This window comes from Palaemon carinicauda, chromosome 10 (genome assembly GCF_036898095.1).
Source record: "Palaemon carinicauda isolate YSFRI2023 chromosome 10, ASM3689809v2, whole genome shotgun sequence".
NCBI lineage: Eukaryota > Metazoa > Arthropoda > Malacostraca > Decapoda > Palaemonidae > Palaemon > Palaemon carinicauda.
Window position 1 is genome coordinate 151,598,567 of NC_090734.1, and position 24,122 is coordinate 151,622,688.

General features: G+C 43.3%; 1 protein-coding gene and 1 long non-coding RNA gene across 9 annotated transcripts in view; one reads left to right on the forward strand and one right to left on the reverse strand.

Moving 5' to 3' along the window:
- LOC137648865 (zinc finger protein 665-like) overlaps nucleotides 1-14,594 on the forward strand; it is a 120,060-nt gene extending 105,466 nt beyond the window's left edge. For 3 of the 6 annotated variants that reach the window (XM_068382031.1, XM_068382030.1, XM_068382025.1), the window contains one exon: nucleotides 11,996-14,594. In XM_068382031.1, the coding sequence (XP_068238132.1) occupies nucleotides 12,203-14,500 (2,298 nt within the window). In that variant the 5' untranslated portion in view covers nucleotides 11,996-12,202 and the 3' untranslated portion in view covers nucleotides 14,501-14,594. Of the gene's footprint in view, nucleotides 1-6,360; nucleotides 6,506-11,412; nucleotides 11,493-11,995 lie in introns of all 6 variants that reach the window. The other 3 variants (XM_068382026.1, XM_068382028.1, XM_068382027.1) reach the window with 3 other exon arrangements.
- Nucleotides 1-24,122, reverse strand: part of LOC137648866 (uncharacterized) — a 127,422-nt gene that overhangs the window by 4,253 nt on the left and 99,047 nt on the right. For 2 of the 3 annotated variants that reach the window (XR_011045736.1, XR_011045738.1), the window contains exons 3-4: nucleotides 11,707-11,830; nucleotides 11,333-11,483 (exon numbers count right to left, since the gene is read on the reverse strand). This is a non-coding gene — a long non-coding RNA (uncharacterized lncRNA). Of the gene's footprint in view, nucleotides 1-11,332; nucleotides 11,484-11,690; nucleotides 11,831-24,122 lie in introns of all 3 variants that reach the window. The other variant, XR_011045737.1, reaches the window with a different exon arrangement.

Genomic DNA, 24,122 nt, shown 5'->3' on the forward strand with positions numbered 1-24,122 from the left:
TCCCCGCGGACGTCCTTTTGAGCTGGCATTGCATTAGCATTTGGTAATGACGATGTTGCATTACGTGGCTTAAATTTCATTATGCCACGTAATGCAACATCGTCAGTACCAAATGCTAATGCAATACCAGCTGAGAAGGACGTCCGCGGGGAGACAACCTGCCAAATTTAAGCATATTATTAAGCGGAGGAAAAGAAACAACCCAGCTACTGAGGGGGCAAGCCAGCCTCACCTTAGTGCCGGTGCCAAGCACGGGTAATTATGGAGGTTTGGCGGCAGGAAAGGCATCCGGCCATGAAAAAATAGCCAAAACCAATATGGCCAGTGAAGATTGCATATCTGGTAAGAAAAGAAAATTCCATTCCTCTGGATAACACAAACTGGAGTACCACTTTGTCCGTTGCTATGGAGTTGATCTCAGTTGAAAGACAAAGTTTGCTACTGTGACCGACCATCACTTGGTCAATGGCACAACTTGACCAAAGGCACATTACTCTGTCCGCTGCATCAAAGCCTGTTCTAAAGTCGATGGCAAAGACAAGGAATTTCCAAATTGAAAGTGATTATTCAGACCTGCAGATCTGTGCAATCTTCCCCCCTCCAGGCCCTTATTAAAAGGTTCCCACACCAGGAATCTATACTTGGGCTCTCTACGGTGTCAATTGCTGAAATGTCACACAACAGTCACTGGGACTGTGAGTGCTGCGACTCCTTAGGACTGCTCAGACTATGTGGACTAGCACCGACAAAACGTGAGGGGCCAAGTCCTTCTAGGTCAGAGACTTCCTAGCTTTCTTCCCCTCACAAGGGACATGTTCGTCAACTCTCCCCTGGTAATTATTCCCTCCCCACTAATAGGAAGGCTCAAATCTAGCTTATAAATGGAAGGCATGTGATTGACTGGGAAACGAACGATCTTGTTCTATATCTGGAAGACAATCCCTGGTATCACCTGTTGACCAAGAAGTAGTACTGAGTTCCACTGATGATTGCGTGTGGAGGACCATACCAGCCCATAATGGTGCTTTTGGACCAATTAAACAGACCAAGGTCTAACCTCCCTCTTGCACTAATGGAAAATTACAGAGGCTGTTCTCCAGGTTTAAAGGCTGCTCATGAATGGCCGAGGCAAGGGACAGTGACATTGCCCTATTAAGCAGGACAATACCTTAGAGACTGACCATATATACATATGATCAGCACACAAGCCCCCTCTCCACCAAAGCTAGGACCGAGAAGAGCCAGGCTACTGATTACTTCGCAGATAGACCAATAGGCTCCCCAACACCCTCATCCTCAGCTCACAAGGATGGTGAGGTTGCAGCAACCAACAAAACTAACAAGTTTGAGCTGGACTCGAACCCGTCTGGCGATCACCAGTCAGGGACAACCACATTGGCCAGCACAACCAAAAGGAAAAGGGAAGGAGCAAGAAAAATTCATAGCCTCCTCAGACTTAGTTAGTATTGGTCACTCGCCTATGATGGCTGTCATACCGAGATTCATTTCTTCCTTTCGGAAGAGGAGGATGATAGCTTCGAACAACAGTGTATCAATGTTCTCATTGGCCTACAGCTCTGGTATTCACCCATGAAAGACTGCTCACCTGTACCCAGTGAAAACAGCAGAAAGTTTCTCACCTTGGGCTAACCAACCACAAAGATACTGGTCTGTGAGAAAGCTCCATAGTAGCTCGAGGAGTAGCCATTGATACCATCCATACCTACCGTATGGTGCTGGTGATTGGTCTAAATAAGATCGCGCATCTACAACAAGTGAAAATGGCGGTGGCAATTATACCAGGTCTACAATCTCTTCAACAGACCTTGTTGGTACCGGTCGGAGAGTGAGCTTCTTATCAACTTGAGGAGGTAGTGTGATTGGTACAGTTATCGACTAATGTAATAGTGGTGGCTATCACACCAGACTCATACTTCCCTAACTGACCCTGAAGTATGAGTCTGCAGACCCCTGATGTAGTGCCACATTTACTGGGAAACTTTCTGTTAGGCCGAACATTTGATCCCAAATACTTGAAATTTTCAATCTCTTTCCTTGTAAACTAACTTCCCCATTCTCCCCATTTTTCAATCTCAAATACTCAGTCTTTTTCCTGCTGATCTTCAATCCTCTCTTTTCCATTTCTCTTCTCTACTCCTCCAGTTTCTTTTCTACTACCTCTCGCCTAGTGCTTCACAGTATAACATCATCAGCAAAAAAGCATACACTAAGGAGACTGATCTCCTAATACCTTGTGTTACTACATCCATGACCAGATCAAATAGGTAAGGGCTCAAAGCGGCAGCGCTCACCTGCGCTCTTCTGTGCATTCACCGGAAACTGCGCACCAGCGCTCTCCTGCGCATTTTCTGGAAACTGCGCACCAGTATCATCCGGCGCGCTAGCGCTCTTCTGTGCACAAGCGCTCTCTGGCTCATCAAAGCTCCAGTACTCTCCTGCGCACTCATGCGAGAGGCAAAAAGAACGAAAGGGAAAACTTTTTGACAGGTCACCATTGCCCCATTCCCATCCCTACAAACGCATTATAGCACGCCCGCCAGGAAAAGAGGGAAGAGGCTTCATAGAAGGGTTCAAAATCCCGAAGATTCCTTCTTCCAAGGCGTGATCAACATTCTCTACCATCAGTCAAGACTCCTCACAGGGAACCCTTGGTCCCTTTCTCTTCAGGAGGTTTTTCTGACAGTAACACTTTAAGCAAACACGATCTGGACATTGCAAACTGCCTACCTCTAGCTCGCCAATCTCTGATTACCAGATTGCTGATCACTAGCTCACTGACTGCCGTTCGCTGCTCGCCGATCGCCAGATCGCCAATTGCTAGCTCATCTTTCTCTGATCATTAACCTCCAGTCTCGCCAGTTGCCAACAATCTCCGATTGCTAGTTGATAACCAGTCAGCAGATTGCTGATCGCTTACTCTCTGATCAATAGATAGCCAATTTCCAGCATGACTTTCTTCGATCATTGACCTCAGCTCGCTGATCTCTGATCAGCCAATCGTTAGCTTGCTGATCTCTAGCTCGCCGATCGCCAGTCCTTGATCGAGCGCTGATCGCCAATGGCTCACCGATCACGAACTGACGATCATTTACCATTCTGCTGTCTCTCAGGGCTCTCCAAGCGGATCGCCAAATCATTAATCGCCTACATTTCTTGGCTAACTGACCAAACAGCCTTCATCTGCCTGTCAGTTACTATCTTCGGCTCACAGATCGCCGATTCATCGATCATCGGCAGTTCGCCATTCACCAGCAGTTCGTCACTCAGACTTGCTAGTCAACCTCTACCCATGGTTCCCTAAATCAGAAGGCAAACAACACACTTTTCGCTGCTCGCCGTTTGCCATCACACCAATCCACTAAAGCATTCGACAGCCCCCATCAGCGGCTTGTCGACAGATGACTACTCGTGACCTTTCTCCAATTAAACAGTAGCCATGATACCCAGCCGTTAACCATTGGTTAACATTTGCCAGACTGATGCTGTTCTAAGGAATAGCATCAATCCCATCAGGGCGTATGGTAGAGTCAAGCGTTGCCTTACTCGCTTCTATCAGTTAAAGGAGTTCTCTCCCAAGGAAGAATCCTTACACAGGTATCGCGTCCCATCCTTTCCTCCATGAGTCAAGACTCCAGCGTCAACAATCTCCCATGCGAAAAGATCCTTAAGGCGCTGTCCCTTTGGGTCGATGTCCACACCATATTGAAGAAATTCGGATAAGGGGTAAGACCACAGGTTTTCATGTACATACTGGACTTAAAGGACAGATACTTCCAGGCCCAAACTATCCATCTTCTAGGAGGTATCGGAGATTCAGTCTAGACAAACAAGAAACACCAGTTCAGGGCACTGTGCTTCGGTCTTTCCACAGCACCCATCCTGGGCTTACAGGATTGGGATCCATCTCTTCCGTTTTCTGGATGACTGACTAACCCTAGCAGACTCGGTGGCAACCTTGCATTAGCACCGGAACTTCTGAAGTCTTTTTACCAAGATCACGTGATCATGGTAAACCTTTGGAAGTCTTCCGTACTTCCCTCTCAGAAGACTGGGATATCTGGGAATGATTCTAGACACCAATCTTCACAAAACCTTCTCATCAAAGACAGGATAACAAGGCTTAGAAAGGTCACAAGACCCTTTTTCAAGACAAGAAGTACTCTAAGTCCAGAGTGACAATTTCTCCTCTGACACCTATCATCCCTGGCCTGTCTAGCTTCCAACGGCCGCCTCAGGATTTGTTCTCTCTAGTGGCGACCTGATTCCAATTGAAATCGTTGGAATCAGCCCTTTGACTCCCTGGACATTCTGATCCCCATGGGTCCAAAAGCTAGGACGAACCTCAAGGGAAGCTATAGCTTCACTATGATTGTACGCCTGGATACTACCCAACACCTCCTCTCTCAGAGAGCCTTTTTGCAATAAGTTGCGAAGAGGTTGTCTGGATATCGGAGGAATTTCTCAGCATTAGTCCACCAAGAAAAGTACAACATCATCTGTGGTTGGTGTCATGGGAAAGCTTATCTCTCCACTCAATACCTCTATTCCAGCAATAGCGGAATCCTCGAGTATATGCAGGAGGAAAAGACCCCCTTTTCAGTAGGTAAAGACGATCACTCAACCTTGAGCCGTCCCTTCAAACTGAAAGTAAGGGACATCCCCTCAACACTAGATCTTTCCTAACTCATGCTGACTTACAAACTTGCCTTTTCCCAGTCGCAATTGAGACCTCCCTCTCGGAACATGGTTAAAGTTCTCCAGTCTCTAAGGAGACCTCCGTACGGTCCACTTCACCAGGCAACAACTTTTCACATGGTTTAGAAGACAGTGTTCCTACACACTTTGACAGCAGCCAAACGAGTCTAGGAACTTCATGGTCTCTCTTGCGACATAGCCATTCACGAGAAGGGTGAAAGGTAACGTTCAGTTTCTTCCCTATGTTTGTTTCCAGACACAGTATCCACAGGTGACGGATCCTAGACAACAAGGCTCCACTCAGTAACTGACAATCCAGATCATCTGTTACTGTACCCAAGGTGAGGTTTGAGGCTCTACCTCAAGAGAACGGCAATAGCCCACCTGGGTCCCTTCTCTAGGAGAGACAAGAGGAGGATCACCAAAACATCATCTCTGCTGGATTCACAGAGTCATGAATTATGCTTTGAATCTAGATCCTCATCCAACACGTCGACCTACGATGTCAGGGGCATAGCTATGTCCTTGTCCCTTACAAGCAGATTACTCTGTGATGCTAGTTTTACAAGCAAGGGTGTGAATAATCCAGGTGACTTTCAAAACCTTTCTCCTGCAAGACGTGACCCACACGAACTCGATCTCTATTGATCCTGTGGTGACTGCACGACAGCTGGTTATATATCTCAAGGTCCTTATTGGACAAGCAGTTTGTCTGTGTGAATGAAAATGTTTGACTTGCTCTTATTCTTTTCTTTCATCCTCCCCACTCATGGGGAAAGCAGCATCCTGGGTTCTCTGCATAAGCTGACCTCAAACCACTGCAGGTAAACCGTACTCCCTTGTGTACCTAGTATTAGGCTAATACTGTTGCGTCCCCATACCCTGGGGAGGTGGTATTGGGAAACTCTTGATTACAACAGTTTTTCCCTACAAAAAGACTTGTAATAACTTTACCTAGACAGTCACACTTCTAAATATCTCAAAACACAGCTTGCATAGGCTGCGGACCTTGAGTAGCAAGGTTTTAGTGAGGCGCAAGGACTCCTTATTTTGAGTACTAACATCTTCAGATAAGGAGCCCTCAGGGGTAAAGCCAAATAGCTTAAGTTTGTATTCCAGTTATGGAATAAATGACAAATTCGTAGATAATTTGTATTTTTCCTAACGATACAAACCATAGCTATTTATACAAACTTGCCCTATCCCCTTTGAAGTCCTACCTTTAAGCAAAGTGAGCTAAATCACCGGTGTGTAAGCGGGAGGGGTAGCAAACTACCTCCCCTACACCCACTAACTAGTGGTATGGGTAATTAATCCTTGCTAAATTCTAATGGCTCGTCATTTCAGCTTCGCCGAAAGTAATACCCCTAAATAAATAGCTAAGGTGTTTATCACTAGGAAAAATACAAATTATCTACGAATTGGTCATTTTCATGAGCTAAGTTACAACCCTAGTTGGAAAAGCAGCATGCTGTAAGCCGAACGGCTCCAACAGGGAAAAATAGCCTTGTAAGGAAAGAAATTAGAGAAATATAAAATATCTAGTGATCAATAAAAATGTTAAAATAGACCTGCCATATAGAGACTTATGTCAGCCTGTTCAACATATTTAAAACATTTGCTGCAATTTTGAACTCCTACTAGGAAGATGAATTGGAACTAACCCTTTGGGGTCCATCAAGTGGAGAGGGATCCCATTGTGACAGCTACCACTGTGGCATCACTTGCAGGTGTATGGTCCCTACACGGACCAATCACCACTACCGCAGGTCAGGTACGCCTAAAGTAGGTAGGTAATGTACAGCCTTTAACTGCCACTCTCTTCTCGTTATGATTTCACCGTATGACCATTTCTCCCAAGATTTGGGCAGATAGACCTTGAGCCCGATATGACAGATACTCATAGGGTTAAATAATTTCATCCCCCCTTATAATAATAATGATAATGACAATACATCTGACTTACTGGCAGCCAGTCAATTGAGTACATGTAACATCCATCCTTGTTGGGTGGAACATGTTTAGAGAGAGAGAGAGAGAGAGAGAGAGAGAGAGAGAGAGAGAGAGAGAGAGAGAGAGCGCTAGCTAGCTATGGTCGGGAACCCTTAACTCGACCGGGCAGTAGCCAGCAAGGTAATTGAGCTTTTGATGCAACCATGGCCTTCTCTAAATTCCAGCAAGGACCACAAGCAATCTTTTCCTCCATAAGGTGTTGAACTCTACTACAGGCTCAGTCCAGGATAGATGTTAAGAGAGTAGAAGGGGTAGGAACAACTCAAAGGTATGTCTCCTGCCTTCAGTAAGGGAATGTCATGTCTGCGTATTTTCTCTCCATCTACTCAAATCTGTTCCAGGCCTACCGTCAAAGTTCCACCAATGGATGTGTTGACAGAGGTGGAACAACCCTGCATTTTTGCATTGGAAGTCATGCCTTATGGAAGAGTCATCCTTGATTCCTGATCCCTCCTAGGAAGAGAAGCGATAGAGAAGGACTCGGAACTTGGAGTTAGGGGCAGCTTAATTATGGGTCTTGGCCATGAACTTTAGAATGAAAGTGAAGGAAACCTTCTTCCATCCTTCAGAATGACCTACAAAAGGTCATGCAGCTCACCTACTTAATTAACCAAGGCTATTGCTAGTTGCAGGAAGACAGTCTTAAGGGTCGTATCTCTAGCTAATGCCCAATTCAGGGCTCATATGTGACCGGAGGCTTTGGGCAACATATCATTCTGGGGGCAAATCTACCCCGGGAGGGTAACTGCTTGAACCAATCACTTGCAGAGAGATTCCCGCCAGATAAGTACAGTATCCGTTTTACAACACCAATTGCAGAAGGTGTCCCACTTTCATTTGTAGACAGGAGCTGGGGAACTTTGCAGGTATTATTATTAATATTATAAGCTAAATTACAACCCTAGTCTGAGAAGTCTTGCTCAGATATGCTGGTTAGTGACCAACCAGGAAGTGTAAGGGACGCAGTTAAGTTGTGGTACCTCTGAAGGTGGGTCTGACAGACAAGAATGGGCATGTGTGAGCTACCAGGCTTATTCTCAGAACTGATGTTGTCAATAGCATGTTGACTAATCAGCAAATCAAGCAGAGGGGAGGAAAGGCCTCTGCATCCAGGATGTCCTAGGGTGTATTGGAAGGGATCTTCCAACATCACCCATGAGTCGGGAACAGGGGAGCATAACTCCAGGAGATACTTATTCAACTGTGTGGTAACCAGGTTTATTTTCTGTGATCTTCAAATAGAAATTAGACTTTCCACCCTGCAAGGATATAGGGACCTTTCCATGCCTACGATCTGTCCTTGGTGACAGCGTGTCTGCTAGAATCATCTTCTTGCCAGGAATGAACCTCACTAACAGGTCTACAGCATTTTCCACTGCCCAGAACACCTGCTTTACCAACTCACAAAGAGTCTGTGAAACCTTGCCCCCTTACATGCTGACGTATGCCACGACCTTAGTATTTTCACTCATCAAAGCTACTGATAGAAACACTTCTTGTCTTAACAAGTTGTTGACATACCAGTGCTTTTCTTATGTGGACCACACCCCTGAGGCAGCTTAGTTCCTTAGGTGTACACTTCACCCCTCCTTGGATGATTCTGTGATCAGCAGCAACATAGGAAGTGGAGAGTTGCGTGTAACTTCACAGATAAGGTTTTCGTCATTCAACCACTGGCACGATCATACGGTACTTCCTGTTCCAGAGGAACATGGCAGTAAAGGAGATCGCTAGTTGCTGATCAGCGACGATTCAAACACCACAGGAGTGATTGTTGGTGGAAACATCCATGTGGGTCGAGTTGCTCTTAACGAGGAAGGATGCCTAGAAGACGTAGCCAATGTCAAACAAAATTTTGATTGTGCAGGAATGGGTGTGCTGCCTCCATGAGCCTACCAATACAATTGTCTGATGGAAAAAGGCTCGCTACTGCCGTATCTATCAGCATGCACAGCTACTTCATCCTCTGCTTGGGCAGGAGACTTGATTTTTTTGTGAATAATAATGATCAGATCATGACAAAAGGAAACATGTCTCTCTTGATCCTGGAATAACTGCTTCCTGTGGAGGCCAGGATCAACCAATCAGTGGGACTCCTCAGGAGGCAAATCCCATTCGAGTGGACCCAAGCTGAGACCAGCGAGAATATCCACGGGAAAACTTGGGGAGCTGTAGGCAGTCCAAAGTACAGGGCATAAATAGTACACTACTGGAAGTGTGCAGCCTTCGAGTCTCCTGAAAGCATGAAGTCTTCCTCTCTAATGGTAGACTGCACAGTGTTCGCTGTCTCCAGCCTAAATGTGGGTCTGAAGAGCATGACAGGTATAGCTCACCTGCAGAAGCTGGAGTAGGAGACTGCTTACTTCACTGTCTCTTTCCTCTTCTTACCTTTACCGCTCCTCCTGAATTAGCCAGGCTGAACATGAAAGGGTGGAGCGTTGTCTATGACTTTCTTGAGGAAGAAGTAGCTGGAAGTGCTGATCAGGGTTTGGAGATAGTCTCGGCTTTCTTCCAAAGCCGAATTTAACGGTGTGGCTGGGACCAAAGATCTCAACACAGCCACCTTTAAATGGCCTGGTGACTAAAAGATAGATTAGGGAGTCATAGCTAGGCTTCTTCCATTTTCCATCATTGCCTCTGTCCTTCTTTGGTAAGGGGTTGTAGCCTCCAGCACAGGGCCATTCCTCATTGACAACACACATCCCGTCCAACTTTTCTGGAGAGTGAGAGACAACTGTATAATATAACATAGCCTTCCTACTGGTTTGCTCACTGGTGCACCATGAAGGCTGCAAAGGGGAGATGGGTTCATATTCTCGGGCTCATAGAAATTAACTTTGCTCAGAGAATGTTGAAGACAGGATCTTGATCGACTGATAGAATAACATGAATTCTCAGGCCTGGAGATTTGAGAGCTCACTGTTTCCAAGAGCTTGCAAGGAACTTTCGACCTTGACAACATGAAGACTATTTTAGATCCTTGAGGGGTGACAAAATGTCAATCAGGCCGATTGGCTTCCTTCATAGGAGCCACGGTACCCTCTCCAAGTTCATTGCACTCTCAGTGAGTGCAAGGACGTCGACGAACAAACACTTCCTCACTCCTTCCTTGCAAAGGGCTTTAGTCTTGATGCATCCCATCCCTTTGATAACAGTACCTTCCTCACTAGATATGAAGAGATTGTAAGGTAGGCAGATTGACAAGCTCTTGTGCCCCCAACTTGTACAAAGTACCACTTTCTTCTAACCTCTGAAGAGAGAGCAGAAGACCACATATTGTTGCCAATCACATGTACACAATGGTGGCATCTCGATGCTTGTAAGAGAGATCCTGGATGGTTACTTATTCATGTTCCTATTTGTGAGCGTATGGTGGAAGTGCTGGGAAGCAACAGGTGATCTGGCACAGCGAGTGTAGGGAACCTCTATGGCATACTGAGACCAATCATGCGGTGAATAATCGCATTAGGACTGATTACATGGAGACCAATCACGAGGAGACTGTGAAAAGTACTTCCTACAGCGCTCGTATAACAGAATGTCATCGCTCTATTGTCCAGGTGAGGGAGGAGGCCTGTGGTCTAAATCACCAGTGCATGTACATATTCTACACTAGACAGCACCAATGGAGGAAACTTATGCGCCTGTTGGAAGAATCTAATTAAGTTAGGCAGAGAAGGAGGCGGAACTTGAAGTTCATGTTCTACAGGATTGTGCAAGCCAACAACGGTTCGCCCTCGAGGGAAGAGGCCACAGGTGACTCTTCAAAGCAGCAGAGGCAACACTACCCGGTTTTACATCTTTTACCTCCTCTCCTGGGGTTAGGAAGACACTGCAGGGGCAGAAGATGGATGATACCCCTCCCCATAAACACTGGGTGGAATGCCAGTTTCCTTAGGTTCACATTGTCTGTATAAAGATACGTGTGGGAATAAAAGCAAACATGTCGTGCCACCCAACAGGAATAAGGATGATATAACAGCAGGTTTGCACAGAAGCCCATCGCACATTTACTCTGTTTATCTAAAGAAGAAAAAAAAACCATCCATATTCCTTCAATCTATCCCTCGAACACAATAGTCTGTTTGCATACTTATCCAGTGCTTATAAAAGAGAAAACAAAAAATTAACAGTCAAAATTACTGAGCCAGCAAGAATATGCTTTGTACTGCATGCCGCCAAGATCAAAAGTTTCAGCAGAACAGACTAGCAAGTGGGCAAGGCTTAACCTTCACCCACTAACAAATACGGCTACCTCATTAAAAGTTTAAATGGCTATTCCAGATAAGAGGAAATCATACTCCTAGTAAACAATGATGGTTTGTATTCATAAAGGAACAAAGTTTTGTGAGTGGGATTCTGTAATAAAAGAGATTAGTTTTGTGCAGCTACTTCTAAGAAATTATTCCCTACTCAAAAGGCTATCTTACTGTTTGGCAAAATTTACAAAAGAACTTTTTGGGCTCAGGCCATGTCGTCCTGATGGAAGTTCCTTCGTTAGTAGCTTCCTAGGTTATATTTGAAGCTACTAACGAAGGAGCTTCCATCAGGACGACATGGCTACCTCACCCAAAAATAGATTTTGAGCGAACCTAAGTATTACCAAGTGTGTGCATATGTGTGTGGGGGAGGTCCCTTCAATGCAAAGACATGCATGATCTTGTGACACTTCATATCCTCCAGGAAACCCTCTTGCTTTGTTACTAGTATCAAGTCATCCTACTGCCGACTCAAAATGTGGCTGAAGATCAAGTCTGAAATAGGTAAAAATTATTGCTGCAGACAAACTGTATTGACTGGTGGCAACCCTCCTGAATTATATACTTAATCATCTTTCTCTACTATAAGTGAATTGGCATGTCTGGGATTTACATATAACTTTTAAGTATTGGGGATTAATACAAAACAAATATAACTTGTTTGAAAAAAAATCTTGAAGACTTATAACACATATTTTGTACTTTAGTCATAGATTACAAATTAATAGCTTTCGCCCAATAGTTATTGGACACATCCTGTAGTAAAGTTCTGTTTTTTGCCAAAACAGTCAAAGCTGGATTTATTCTTAGATTTTGCAGGTTCTTTTGGACCGATGTGTATTCTGGAAAAAAAAAATAAAAAAAAATTAGAAGTGCAAGTAAATTGTATAATAAAGCCAGTTTCCATTTTGGTAAATGATCTTCCAATAAAGTAAAGATAGAAATAGGAGATGCAATATTTGTAGCTCTTAGTCTAATTTATTAAATATTTAATTTTTACTTTCCAGAACTTGAAGATCACTGAATTAAACCTAAACACCAGGAGATAATTGAAACAGCAGCAATGATCGTGAAATAAATGTTTGGAATAAAATAAAATTATATATGATTCAGTAATTTAATTTTTAGTGATATATATAGTAAGCAATTTGGTAGTTTTGTAAAAGTGGGTAGTTTTGCCATTCCAAATTTTTTAAGGTAAAAAGCAAATTGGAATGCTAGCTTCAAAGATGAAGAAATGCTCTATTTGTCAAAGGGAGTTTATTCTGGAGAGTAGCCTGAAAATACACGCTTTGAAACATGGTGAAGTGAATGTTTGTGAATGTCCCAAATGTGGGGAAATGTGCTCTAGCAAGTCATTGTTGGATAATCATATGAAAGAACATGTCGCAGATCTATCTTTGAAGTGCTCAGTATGTGGAATAGTGTACCAAGAAGTGAAGGCTTTCAGACTACATTTGGAGACACATATAGATGAAATCGGGTTGGTAAATGCTATTTTTAGCGTCAAGTCTTCAAAAAAAGGAAAATGTGAAGGTTCCAAAATTGGTAGAAGCATTTCATTAATAAAGAATTTTAAATGTGATAAATGCTCTTTAGTTTATAAGAACAAGGCTGCTTTGCTGAAACACATGAAGGAACACACTGTACAGAGGATACCAACAAGATGTATTCGATGTAAATGTGTCTTTTCATCCGAGGAGTTACTCAGAGAGCATGTGAAAAAGGAGTTTCACGAGTGCGAAGTATGTGATACGTCCTTTTCCTTATGTAGCGATTTGAAATTCCACTCAAAAATCCATGTAATTCCAGAAATATTTGAGTGTGACATTTGTGGAAAAGCAGTCTCCAGCAGGAGTAATTTATCAAAACATAAAATGATACATACAGATAGGAAGTGTTGCCTTTTATGCAGTAAGAATGTTAAGAATGGTGACGCTTTAAAACTCCATATGCGCAAATACCATTCGGAAGGACAACAAATTCCATGCACTTTTTGTGGCAAGTTATATGACAAGCATTACATCAAGATACACCTGGAGACTCATTCCAAGAAAAGATGCAGTTATGACTGCCAGATGTGTGGAATGAGTTTCAAACATCAAAATTATTTAACACTCCATATGAAACGGCATACTAATCCTAAGAAGCTAGACTGTGAGGTCTGTGGCAAGGAATTTTCTCTGAGAAGAAATTTACTCAAACATAAAAATATTCACACTGCTGAAAGTGAATGTACATTTTGTGCAAAGAAGCTACGAAATAAGCGCTGCTTAAAGCAACACATTCGAGAGAAGCACCTGAATGAGTTTAATGACAGTAAGTCTCAGTGTGATATCTGTGGTAATATGTATCATAAACAATATCTTAAAACTCACATTGATATTCATTTAGGAAAGAAAGATTACTGTTGTAGTGATTGTGGGAAAACCTTTGCATCTTCATTATATCTTAGACAACACATAAAAACTCATACTGGTGAGAAAAATTACAAGTGTGACCTGTGTGGTAAAATGTTAAGTTCAAGGGGAAGTCTGAAAATTCACTACAAAATTCATCGGGGAGAAAAGCCATACAAATGCAATTTGTGTTCTCTTGCTTTCATTCAACTATTCAAGTTGAAAGATCACATCCGAGTTCATCGCTCAGATAAACCTTATTCATGTGAACTGTGCGGAAAGAAATTTGCCCACAAGAAAAATATCAAACCACACTATAGTACTCATTCACAAGAAGAACTGCGTGACTTGGATCCAACTGTTTTGAAATCTGTCGCAAAGAGTTTTGAGTGCAAATTCTGTGGGAAAATTTTTTATCAGAGCTCATTACTGACCAATCACATGAGAGTCCATACAGGAGAAAAGCCATTTGTTTGCTCTATTTGTGGAAAATCGTTCCATAGAGTTGCATTACTCAATATCCATTTGAAAATCCACAGTGAAAATAGGAAACCTTACCAGTGCAACATCTGTAACAAAAGCTTCCGGGTTCGTAAAGCAGTAAAGAGTCACATGATCATGCATAATGAGGAAACTGCATACCTGTGTTCAGTTTGTGGGATATTTTTTGCTTCCAAGACACAACTAGATGATCATCTGAAGACACATTCTCAGAGTCTGCATCCAGAACAGTCTCCAGAAAATTTTGTGTGTGAAGTTTGTGGACAAATATTTACCCATAGAGGTACCTTTGAGCTGCACTGTAAGTCTTGCTCGCACCAGGTTATGGTATGTTCCCAGACTGATATCGGGAATATTTACGACACCAGTCACTTTGGCGGTTCCGTCCCAGACTTGACTTATGTAACAGAACAAGAAGTTTCAGGGCTTGATAAGAGTAAGGATATAGTGTGTAATGTGCCATCAATTGAGCACGATGTCGAATGTTCAAATAGTACACCTTTAGAAATAGATATTGAGCCAGCTAGGACTCAAGTTATTTTTAGATTAAATGAAGACACTGAGAGTGCAACAGATGATATTTTAGTTAATAAAGTGTCTCATTCATATTAATATGCGGCATATGTCAAACTATGGTATTGAACTTTATACTGCATATTTAAAATTCATTAATAAAAGAATTACCAATAGAATATTGGTGTACTGAGATGTAGTTTATTTTTCATCATTCTATATACATAATGTCTAAAATCACAAAAATTGTTTCTTTTATTTACATACAGAAGAGCAGACCATATTTCTTGTTGTTGTTGTTGCCTTAAGCAATGATACTTGTCGTTTACACTTTTCAAAATTTCTAAGTAAATGGGGCTCTGGAAAGTACAGCAATGGCTTTTGCACTTGCATGTATTTTAATTTTTTTGTGTTCACCTGCTCTGTCACATCAACTAGAATTCAATTATAATTGAAATACACAATATTTATCAGCTCATATTGATACACCCATCCCGTGTGGCTAGATAACAGGATTTATTGTATGCATAAACTAACTCAAAACCCGAAGGTTTTGAGGCCCCTAAATTAAAGCGGAGGAGGATTTATGAATCTCAATCAATTGGATCTCATTCCACATTATGTAATTTTGTCCATCAGACTTGAGAAAAAGTGTTTATATTAAAGCTCATCAGATAATTCCACTTAAAGGTTTAAAGGCCGCTCATGAATGGCAGAGGCAAGGGACAGTGACACTGCCCTATCAAGCAGGACAATGCCCTAGAGACTGTCCATATTACATATGATCAGTGCCCAAGCCCCCTCTCCACCCAAGCCAGGACTAAGGAGGGCCAGGCAGTGGCTGTTGATAACTCAGCAGATAGACCTATAGGCTCTCCCAAACCCCCCATCCTTAGCTCCCAAGGAGGGTGAGGATGCAGCGACTAAAGGAACTAACGAGTCTGAGCGGGCTCGAACCCCAGTCTGGCAATCAACAGGCAAGGACGCTACCTCTAGGCCACCACAACCACATAGAGAAAAAGGGAAACCCTAATGAATAGTAAATAGACAGTTCATTCTTGGTTGAAAACCATGACAAAACTAAGGAAAGAGCCATCAAAAATATCTCCTATGTTTCAGATGGAGGTGGAGTATTTAAACATGAGGAAAAAGAGTCGGTTATTGTGATTTTCATTTTCAGAGTCCGAAGAAAGGGGTAGGCATTATAATGGCGTTAATGCTTCATTCATGACAAAGAGCCAGATTATACATTGTTTGTTGAATTTGGCCACAAGAATTGATAATATTTTTTTTTCTCTGGGCAGGAAAGTCAGGGTGAAAATGGCTTTTCTGGGTCGACCTGTGGCGGCCGGTGAAAAGAGTCCTTCTTATATATCTTTTCTGATAAAACCTTCCAATTATACCAGAGAAAGACAAAAGCATGGAATGCTGAGGTTACTACCCTCGCGCGAGCACCTTTTGGGTGTCGTGTATAAAGCAAAGGCGCGTGAAAACCACTATTCACAGGTTGTCTTCCATTTAGTTAATTCCTTCGTCAAAGGGATGGGCCGATACAAAGGCCCTAGCCAACCACCAGCGCCACACCACCACGCCACGACGCGAGCGCCATCTGAACTACAGCCTTCTTTTTGGAATCTTAAGTGTTGAATTTTTTTGTGGTGCTCTCGGTCTTTTTTATCAATAGTGGATTTATTTTGTCATGTCCGAAGCTCCATCTTCACACATTCCAATGTTAAGTACCATAGTTTGTTTTGACAGTTTTTTATTGTACCGGGCTTTTGTTTTATATCCAGTATAGTCTGTTTTATTATTCCCGTCTGGCCTTTCATGGCGGCCATTGTTTGTTCACTTGTTTGGGAATTCATCTTTGTCTGCCCGTTTAGTACTCTGTCACTTAGGTTCTTGGTTAAGTCCCTGGCCTTATGCCTTTAGAACCGTTATTTTTTTTTTTTTTTTTTTTTTTTTTTTTTGTGTATTTATGCTCATGGTACTTTTTGCTAGCAAGTCCAGCCTACGAACGAGATAGCGATCTAGCTTTGTTTTTGTTTAGTACCCGCCCCTCCGAGGCGTTCGTCACTCGACTGTGCTATTTATTTTAAGTTTTAGCAGATGCTATTCTTCGATCGTAGTGTTATGGATGTACATTTTTATTTTATACGTTTATAATAGTGTTGTGTGATTTTTAGTCCTGTTTTTGTGTCCAAGAGAGCGAGAGCTTGGGGTCCCCGTTTTCTGTTCGCAGTCACGAGTTACCCCTTTCTCTCGTTTTCTTTCTTAGCTCCGGTGGTTGAGCGGATTTCCCGTTTTCCGTTTTGTGCGTTCAACGGGTTCTCCCTCCCTCACCTCTCCCCCTCTGGGTGGATGATAACTTACGAGTTATTTATTTTTCGTGACTTTTCAATTGTTAGCGTTATTTTGTTCCGTGTTTCGTCCTCTCCCCGTTACGGCTCGGGAGTAGTTATGAACGTTTTCCACTCCGCCTTGAGTTCTACTCCGCCATGAGGGATTCTCAATGACTTTCGTTCTATTGTTATATTTATAAATTGTTTATGAACGTTTTCCACTCCGCCTTGAGTTCTACTCCGGCTTGAGGGATTCTCAATGACTTTCGTTCTATTGTTATATTTATATATTGTTTACTGCATGGGACGGGCTTCATATTGTTTAGATACGACCCTCCGGTGGCCCTTACTGCGGTCTCAGGCCACGGCCATATCCACAATAGCCATTGTTATTACAATTGTGTTTTTATTCACAATAATTATTCAGGACCTTTCTTCTCCCTTCGGCCTCACCGGGGATCGTAAATACGCTTTGCTATGATCTAAGCCTTAGCCTTTAGCTGCGGCTTGGCTTTTATATCTTTCACAATTGAATTTTTAGCCACAATTGAATTATTCAGGGCATCTCATTATCCTCCGGCGTCCCTGGAGGTCGCCCATACACGTCACACTTATTTGCCTTGCCTTTGGCTAAGGCGGCATTATTCAGGACATCTCATTACGCTCCGGCTTCACCGGAGGTCGCCCATACACTTAACACTTATATTTGCCTTGCCTTTAGCTAAGGCTGGTGTTTATATTTATTTTAAGGGCATGTCAATGCTTCCCCGACCCTCGGAGGTCGGCAGATTGCTTCAAGTTATTTATCCTTATGTCATTAACAGACATTAGGTAAATTACAAATATACAAACAGTTGGATGTTATAGTGCCAACAATGGTATGGGGCAAATAGCGATTTAAACATTTAGCGATTTAGTCTGTTAGTTTGTACTCGCCTCAGGAAGGCTCAATTTAGACTACAGTATATCCTTGTTTATTGGTTACGTTGTCGTTATTCTTCGTTCTTGGTTATTACAATGACTAAAAAAGAAAAAGAAAAAAAAAGAAAATAAAATAAAAGCAATCAATTTTTTACTTTTCTTATATTATTGTGTGATGTTAGCTTTTTATTATGTAACCTTGAGAGTGAGAGCATAGGGTGCTCGTTTATTAGCTCAAGTAAGAGAGGTGAGTTCTCTGTTTTTATACAATCACGAGTTATTCAGGCCTCCTCTTATTATCAGAGTTGATGATAGTACGTTTAATGTTATACACGTTTTATTGATGTGGTTACTGTTAATATAGCTAACACTATTAGTAGGAACGTTAGTGTATGAGTCATTAATTGGGGTCGTTTTATACCGACACCCTTAGCTCCGCCTTGAGTTATGCTTAGCTCCGCCTTGAGTTATACTCCGCTATAATGGATACTCATTGGGTGAAAACTAGTCAGATATTTGGAGTGCAACGGTGAAATCCGGCACTCAGACTCCGGCTGAGGCCTTTTGCACACGAACCTTTGTCATGTTTGATCTCAATTACACCTTTACGGCCCCTTTTTTCATCGAATCTCCGGCTTCGCTGGAGATAACACAAACATTCATTGAGGTTAATGTTATCGTACCGGTGACGGTCACGATCTCACGGTGACTGGCCTTTGCTACCGGATCTCCCGTACAAACAGAGATCAAGCAGACGTCCAGAACCGGAGTTAACAATGTGATACCGATGAGGATTTCACAGTTTCATTATTACGGTCCCTTTTTCATCGAATCTCCGGCTTCACTGGAGATAGCACAGACATTCAGTATTGGGGAATGTTATCGTACCGCTGAGGATCACGTTTTCACGATGAAGGACCTTTGTCACTGGTTCTCCGGTACAAACAGAGATCAATCAGACGATCAGAATCAGGGTATGAACCCTTTTTCATGAATAATCACAATATCGTCATTACGATCCTTTTCATCGAATCTCCGGCTTAACCGGATATCGTACAGGCTATCAGCATTGAGGTTAATATTAGATTTCCTCTGGTGTTCACGTTGTCACTATGACGGACCTTTGTTTGTACCGGGGATGGTTACCGGAGCTCCGGTACAGACAGAGATCACTCAGACCACGGGTGGCCAATCTTTTGTTTTACCTGTAAAGGAAAGGATTTAACATGAATACAAAAAAATATATGAACGTAACTATGCCTATATTTATGCATATATTTAATTCTAACTATGTATAAATATGGATAAATATCCATACAACATCGTGTTCAAATAGAATTAAATTAATTATGCCTATATTTATGCATATTCAATCCTAACTATGTCTAAATATGGATAAATATCCATACAACATAGTGTTCAAATAGAAATAAATTAATTATGCCTATATTTATGCATAGTCAATTCTAACTATGTCTAAATATGGATAAATATCCATACAACATAGTGTTCATATAGAAATAAATTTCCACCCAGTGGCGAATGCGCCAACAGTGTCACATTTCATGAATACAAGTGTCGCACTATACCCCAGAAGATAGTACAGTACATTAAATGACTTTTCTTTAAAATTGCTTTTTAAGAGTTATACAGCTGATCCCAGCCTGTGAATAGGATCGCTAACCAAAGTTCAAGGAACATCCAGACTTATGTCCCCTTTCTGTTACAGAAGGTTCGCCTGCATGGTTCCCATCAGGATGATGATGAATCTCTCTGGCCTGCAAGAGAGGCTCTCCGCCCTTGGGTATCAAGGTTGGGAAGGAATGCTCCATCTAGAGGTCCCTATCTCCTCGGAGTGTCCTCTCTAAGGTTGGACGACGACCCCATGGACGGGCAGGTAGGTGGGGATGAGTTTTGAGCCTTCAGCTTTGCAATTACCTACGTCACCGACCTAGGACCCTTAAAGGATCCTGATGTTCATGTTACCCTGCATAAACCGTGACTGCTAAAAGCAACACATTCTAGGGAAAACCAAGGGGCTATGACGCAGCTCTAAGGTATGGTGGTGAGTCAGTGCCGTTCAGGAACTCGGATATAGGTGGTACCATAAATCTGGATGGCATAGACGTCCTCCCTCTGGGGGACCTAGATTTTGCTCCCAGGTACTAGAATTCCCATTCAACGGATTCGTTCGATTGAAAGAGATTGCCTTGGTTAGGTTAGACAAGGTACCGAAGGTAACGGTATTATTTCCTAAAGGGCAGGCCCGATCTGTCTGGACCAGGATGTTGTCAGCCTGGGGGGTACGATAATTCTAAGCTCTGCCCTTCCAGTTCGACCTACACGTTTGTTGGTCTGATCGGGTCAGTTGTGGGAAGTACGTTCTGTCTGAGACCTCTATCAGACAGGAATCGATAGTCGGTTTCCCACTTGTCATCACAGCCTTCCTCTGGTTCGACGCCTTTGCATCTGAATCCCCATCATCAGGTGGTCTACCTCACTGATTCCCCAGGTACACAGCCCAACCCCGTTGGGATGTTTTGCCTGCATACAGCCATAGATCCGAACCCTACAGAAGCTACAGGAGTAGAAGACAGTCCCACCATCAAGGCGGACCTAGGAAAAAGGGGGCTCGGAGAAGGGGAGGACCTAGTTTCACTCCCTCACAACGCGGTGGTCCCGGTAGGGGGAAGACTTTACCACTTTCGTGACCATTGGACCTTCGGTCTGTGGGATCATAGCATAATCTCTAACGGTTTGAGATGAAAATGGCCTCGAGGTCCTCCTCCTCCGCCAGTGACCTTCTCCCAGAAATCCACTCCCGTCCTGAAAGAGTACACCACAGGGTTACTCAAGAAAAAGCAATCAAACGGGATCGATCACTGAAGTTCCAAGCCGCCTGTTCACATTTCCGAAGAAAGGCTTGTCGGCATTGAGAGTGGACCTGGACTTGTCAAGCTAAACTCTTTCATTCTCTGCGGCAAGTTCCGGATGTTGACTATCTCTCAGGTACGGACCTTACTTCCCCGTGGGACCGTCACCACCTCTGTCGATCTTACCGACGGCTATTAGCTTGCGCCTATAGCTCGAATCTTCTCTTCTTATCTGGGTTTCCACCTAAGCAGGAAAGCCTTTGTGTTCAAGACATGCCCTTCGGCCTCAACATTGATCCCAGGATATTCACGAAACTGGGAGAGGCAGTGTTAGAACAACTCAGGAACCAAGAGATACAGATCATTGCTTATCTGGCCGGTTGGCTCATTTGGGCCCGGTCGGCCATAGAAGGCAACAGAGCTACGAAGGAATTACTTCGATTGCTCGACAACCTGTGATTTCGGGTCAATCTCCAAAAGTCTCGCCTGCGACCATCAGGCCACTTAGAATGGGTAGGCATTCAGTGGGACCTTTCGAAGCACGCGTTGTCTCTCCCTTCCAAAAGTAAGAGGAATAGGTTCCAAGATCAAGAATTTTCTCAAACACAAACAGGTGTCCAAAGAGCCTAGAAAGTATCCTCGGCCTTTTCCAATTCACCTCAGTAACAGATCTCCTAATAAAAGCCAAACTCAAAGACATCAATCGATTTTGGAGAAAGAGAGCTACAGTACCTATAAGAAGACAAGGTCTCGAAGATCCCCTCTGTCTGGAAAATGAGACTACGCCCATGGTCCAAACTGAAGAACCTCTCCAAAGCGGTTCCTCTACAATTCCCACCTCCACAAGTGACATTCCATTCAGCCGTGTCTCTAAGTGGATGGGGGGATTACTCCGAACATCAGATGTTTCAGGTTCTTGGTCACTCGCCATGAAACAGTCCCATATCAATGCTCTCGAAGCCATGGCAGTGTTCTTGACCCTGAAGAGAGACTCTCCTCCGAGGTCGACCCACATCAGAGTAGTGTCAGACAGCACAGACGCGGTACACTACGGCAACAGGGGAGGATCCAAGTCACCCAACCTGAATCAGATCCTGGTCACTTTCTTCGCCTGGGCAACAGAAGAGAACTGGTTCCTGTCAGCACCTCACCTAGCGGGAGGCCAGGATGTGAGAGCGGGCTCACTATCCAGGACGAGTCCCCTGGAGTCAGAATTTCATTCCGGTGGATACTCAGGCTCGTTCCAGGCATCCAGGTAGATCTATTCACAATTCAGATCAATCACAAACTTCCTTGTTTTGTGACCCCAACCCTGGACCCTCAGGCTTATGCCATGGACGCATTACCCCGGGATTGGAACCATTAGAAGAAGATTTCCCTATCTCCCCCAGTGAATCTTCTAAAACTTTTACACCGACTACGCTCCTTCCGGGGCGCAGTGGCTTTAGTACCACCTCACTGCCCAAGAACAGTTGGTTTCCTCTCCTCCTCGAGTGGAAACTCCGTCCCATCCGGATCCCGTTCCTCAAACTGACCCGAGTATTCTAAACTCACTGTGTCAGATTACTCAAGGATGGCCAAAACCCTAACTTTGTAGACTACAGGAAGTTGGCAGCTCGTAGAGATGCGAACATTGAACCGGAAAACGATTTCTTCATCGAATCAGACAAAAGGGACTCGACAATTCGCCAATATGATTCGGCCGTTAACCCCCAAAATAGGTGGTCCCCTTGGAAGGTTATTCCTCTTCTCCAAGATACTTCTCTATGTCCGGTCACCACTCTCTGGGCCTTTTTAGCCACGACTGCTACCCGATCGTCTGGCCCCTTGTTTATCAGAGAACAAGGAGGTACCATTTCCATACGTGGTATTAGGCAATAGATCCTATACTTCATTAAACAAGCCAATCCGGGATCATTTCCCCATGCTCATGATATCCGGTCCGTAGCTACCTCCATCAATTATTTCCAGAAGATGGACTTTGATGACCTTATAAAGTTCACGGGTTGGGAATCTCCTATGGTCTTCAAATGCCACTATCTAATGAACTTACAGGCTCTTAAATACCCAACAGTTGCAGCTGGGAGCCTTATCTCTCCCCAGTGATCTTTTGTTCTTCCTTTCATCCATCTCTTTTCTTCTCCCTCCTACCCGCCACTCGCACCACGACGCCGCTTCCTTGGTGGTTCGTTAGCCCTAAGTTTATTACATATTAGGTTATTATGATTGTAACTATTATTGATTACCGTTGTTATAGGGTTGGGATATTCTTAGCCATGTCAGTTTTGTTGCATGTTTCCTCTGATACTCGGAGGCTTCCCTGTTATCATGTTTGTTTAACCTTACTCCCACTATGCCCTGTGGCTAGTTTATGTGTTATGCCTACTTACCTTAATTATTTATGATTTTCTTTACATGGTGTTGTTTCTCTCCCCTCATTAAATTAGTTGTTATTGTTGGGCTTGGAAGGCATTCTCTGGTACATTTTCACCGGCCGCCACAGGTCGACCCAGAAAAGGGATTTTGACGAAGGAAAAATCTATTTCTGGGGAGAGACCTGTGGCGCCCGGTGAAACCCTTCCCCTTTATTTTACACGGTCCCACCCTTTCCTTTCCAAGCCGTCATGGCCATTACAGAAGGATGTTGTTCAGATGGCGCTCGCGTCGTGGCGTGGTGGTGTGGCGCTGGTGGTTGGCTAGGGCCTTTGTATGGGCCCATCCATTTGACGAAGGAATTAACTAAATGGAAGACAACCTGTGAATAGTGGTTTTCACGCGCCTTTGCTTTATACACGACACCCAAAAGGTGCTCGCGCGAGGGTAGTAACCTAAGCATTCCATGCTTTTATCTTTCTCTGGTATAATTGGAAGGTTTTATCAGAAAAGATATATAAGAAGGACTCTTTTCACCTGGCGCCACAGGTCTCTCCCCAGAAATAGATTTTTCCTTTGTCAAAATCCCTTTTGTCAAGTCTGAAAATGTAGTATAACTGTCTTTACAAGAAGTTTTGCATAAATTGTGTAGAACTTTTTTCCAGGTGTTAAAGTCATAGTAAGTAACAGTTGAGAAGACTACCTTGGACTTCCCATTGTTCAGAATTGCTATCTGACAGCCAGTGAATTATGAGATACCTTGAAGGAATTTTCAATTATTCTGAAAGTACTTCTTGAAGACTATGAAATTTAATCTTCATCCTTGATTTAAAAATAAATTATTACAATATTATAGTCTAGAAACATGACATTCGTAGATAATTTGTATTTTTCCTAACCATACAAACATTAGCTATTTAATTAGGGTATCACTTTCGGCGTAGCTGAAATGACGACCCATTAGATTTTTAACGAGGGTTTACTACCCCCTTGCTAGTTAGTGAGGGGGTAGGGGAGGGGTAGCTAGCTACCCCTCCCCCCCTCACACACCGGTGAGTAGCTCACTTTGCTTAGAAGTAGGACTTCCTGGGGGACAGGGCTGGCGGGCAAGTTTGATTAAATAGCTAAGGTTTGTATGGTTAGGAAAAATACAAATTATCTCCGAATTTGTCATTTGTTCCGTAACCGAAATACAAACCACGTTATTTAATT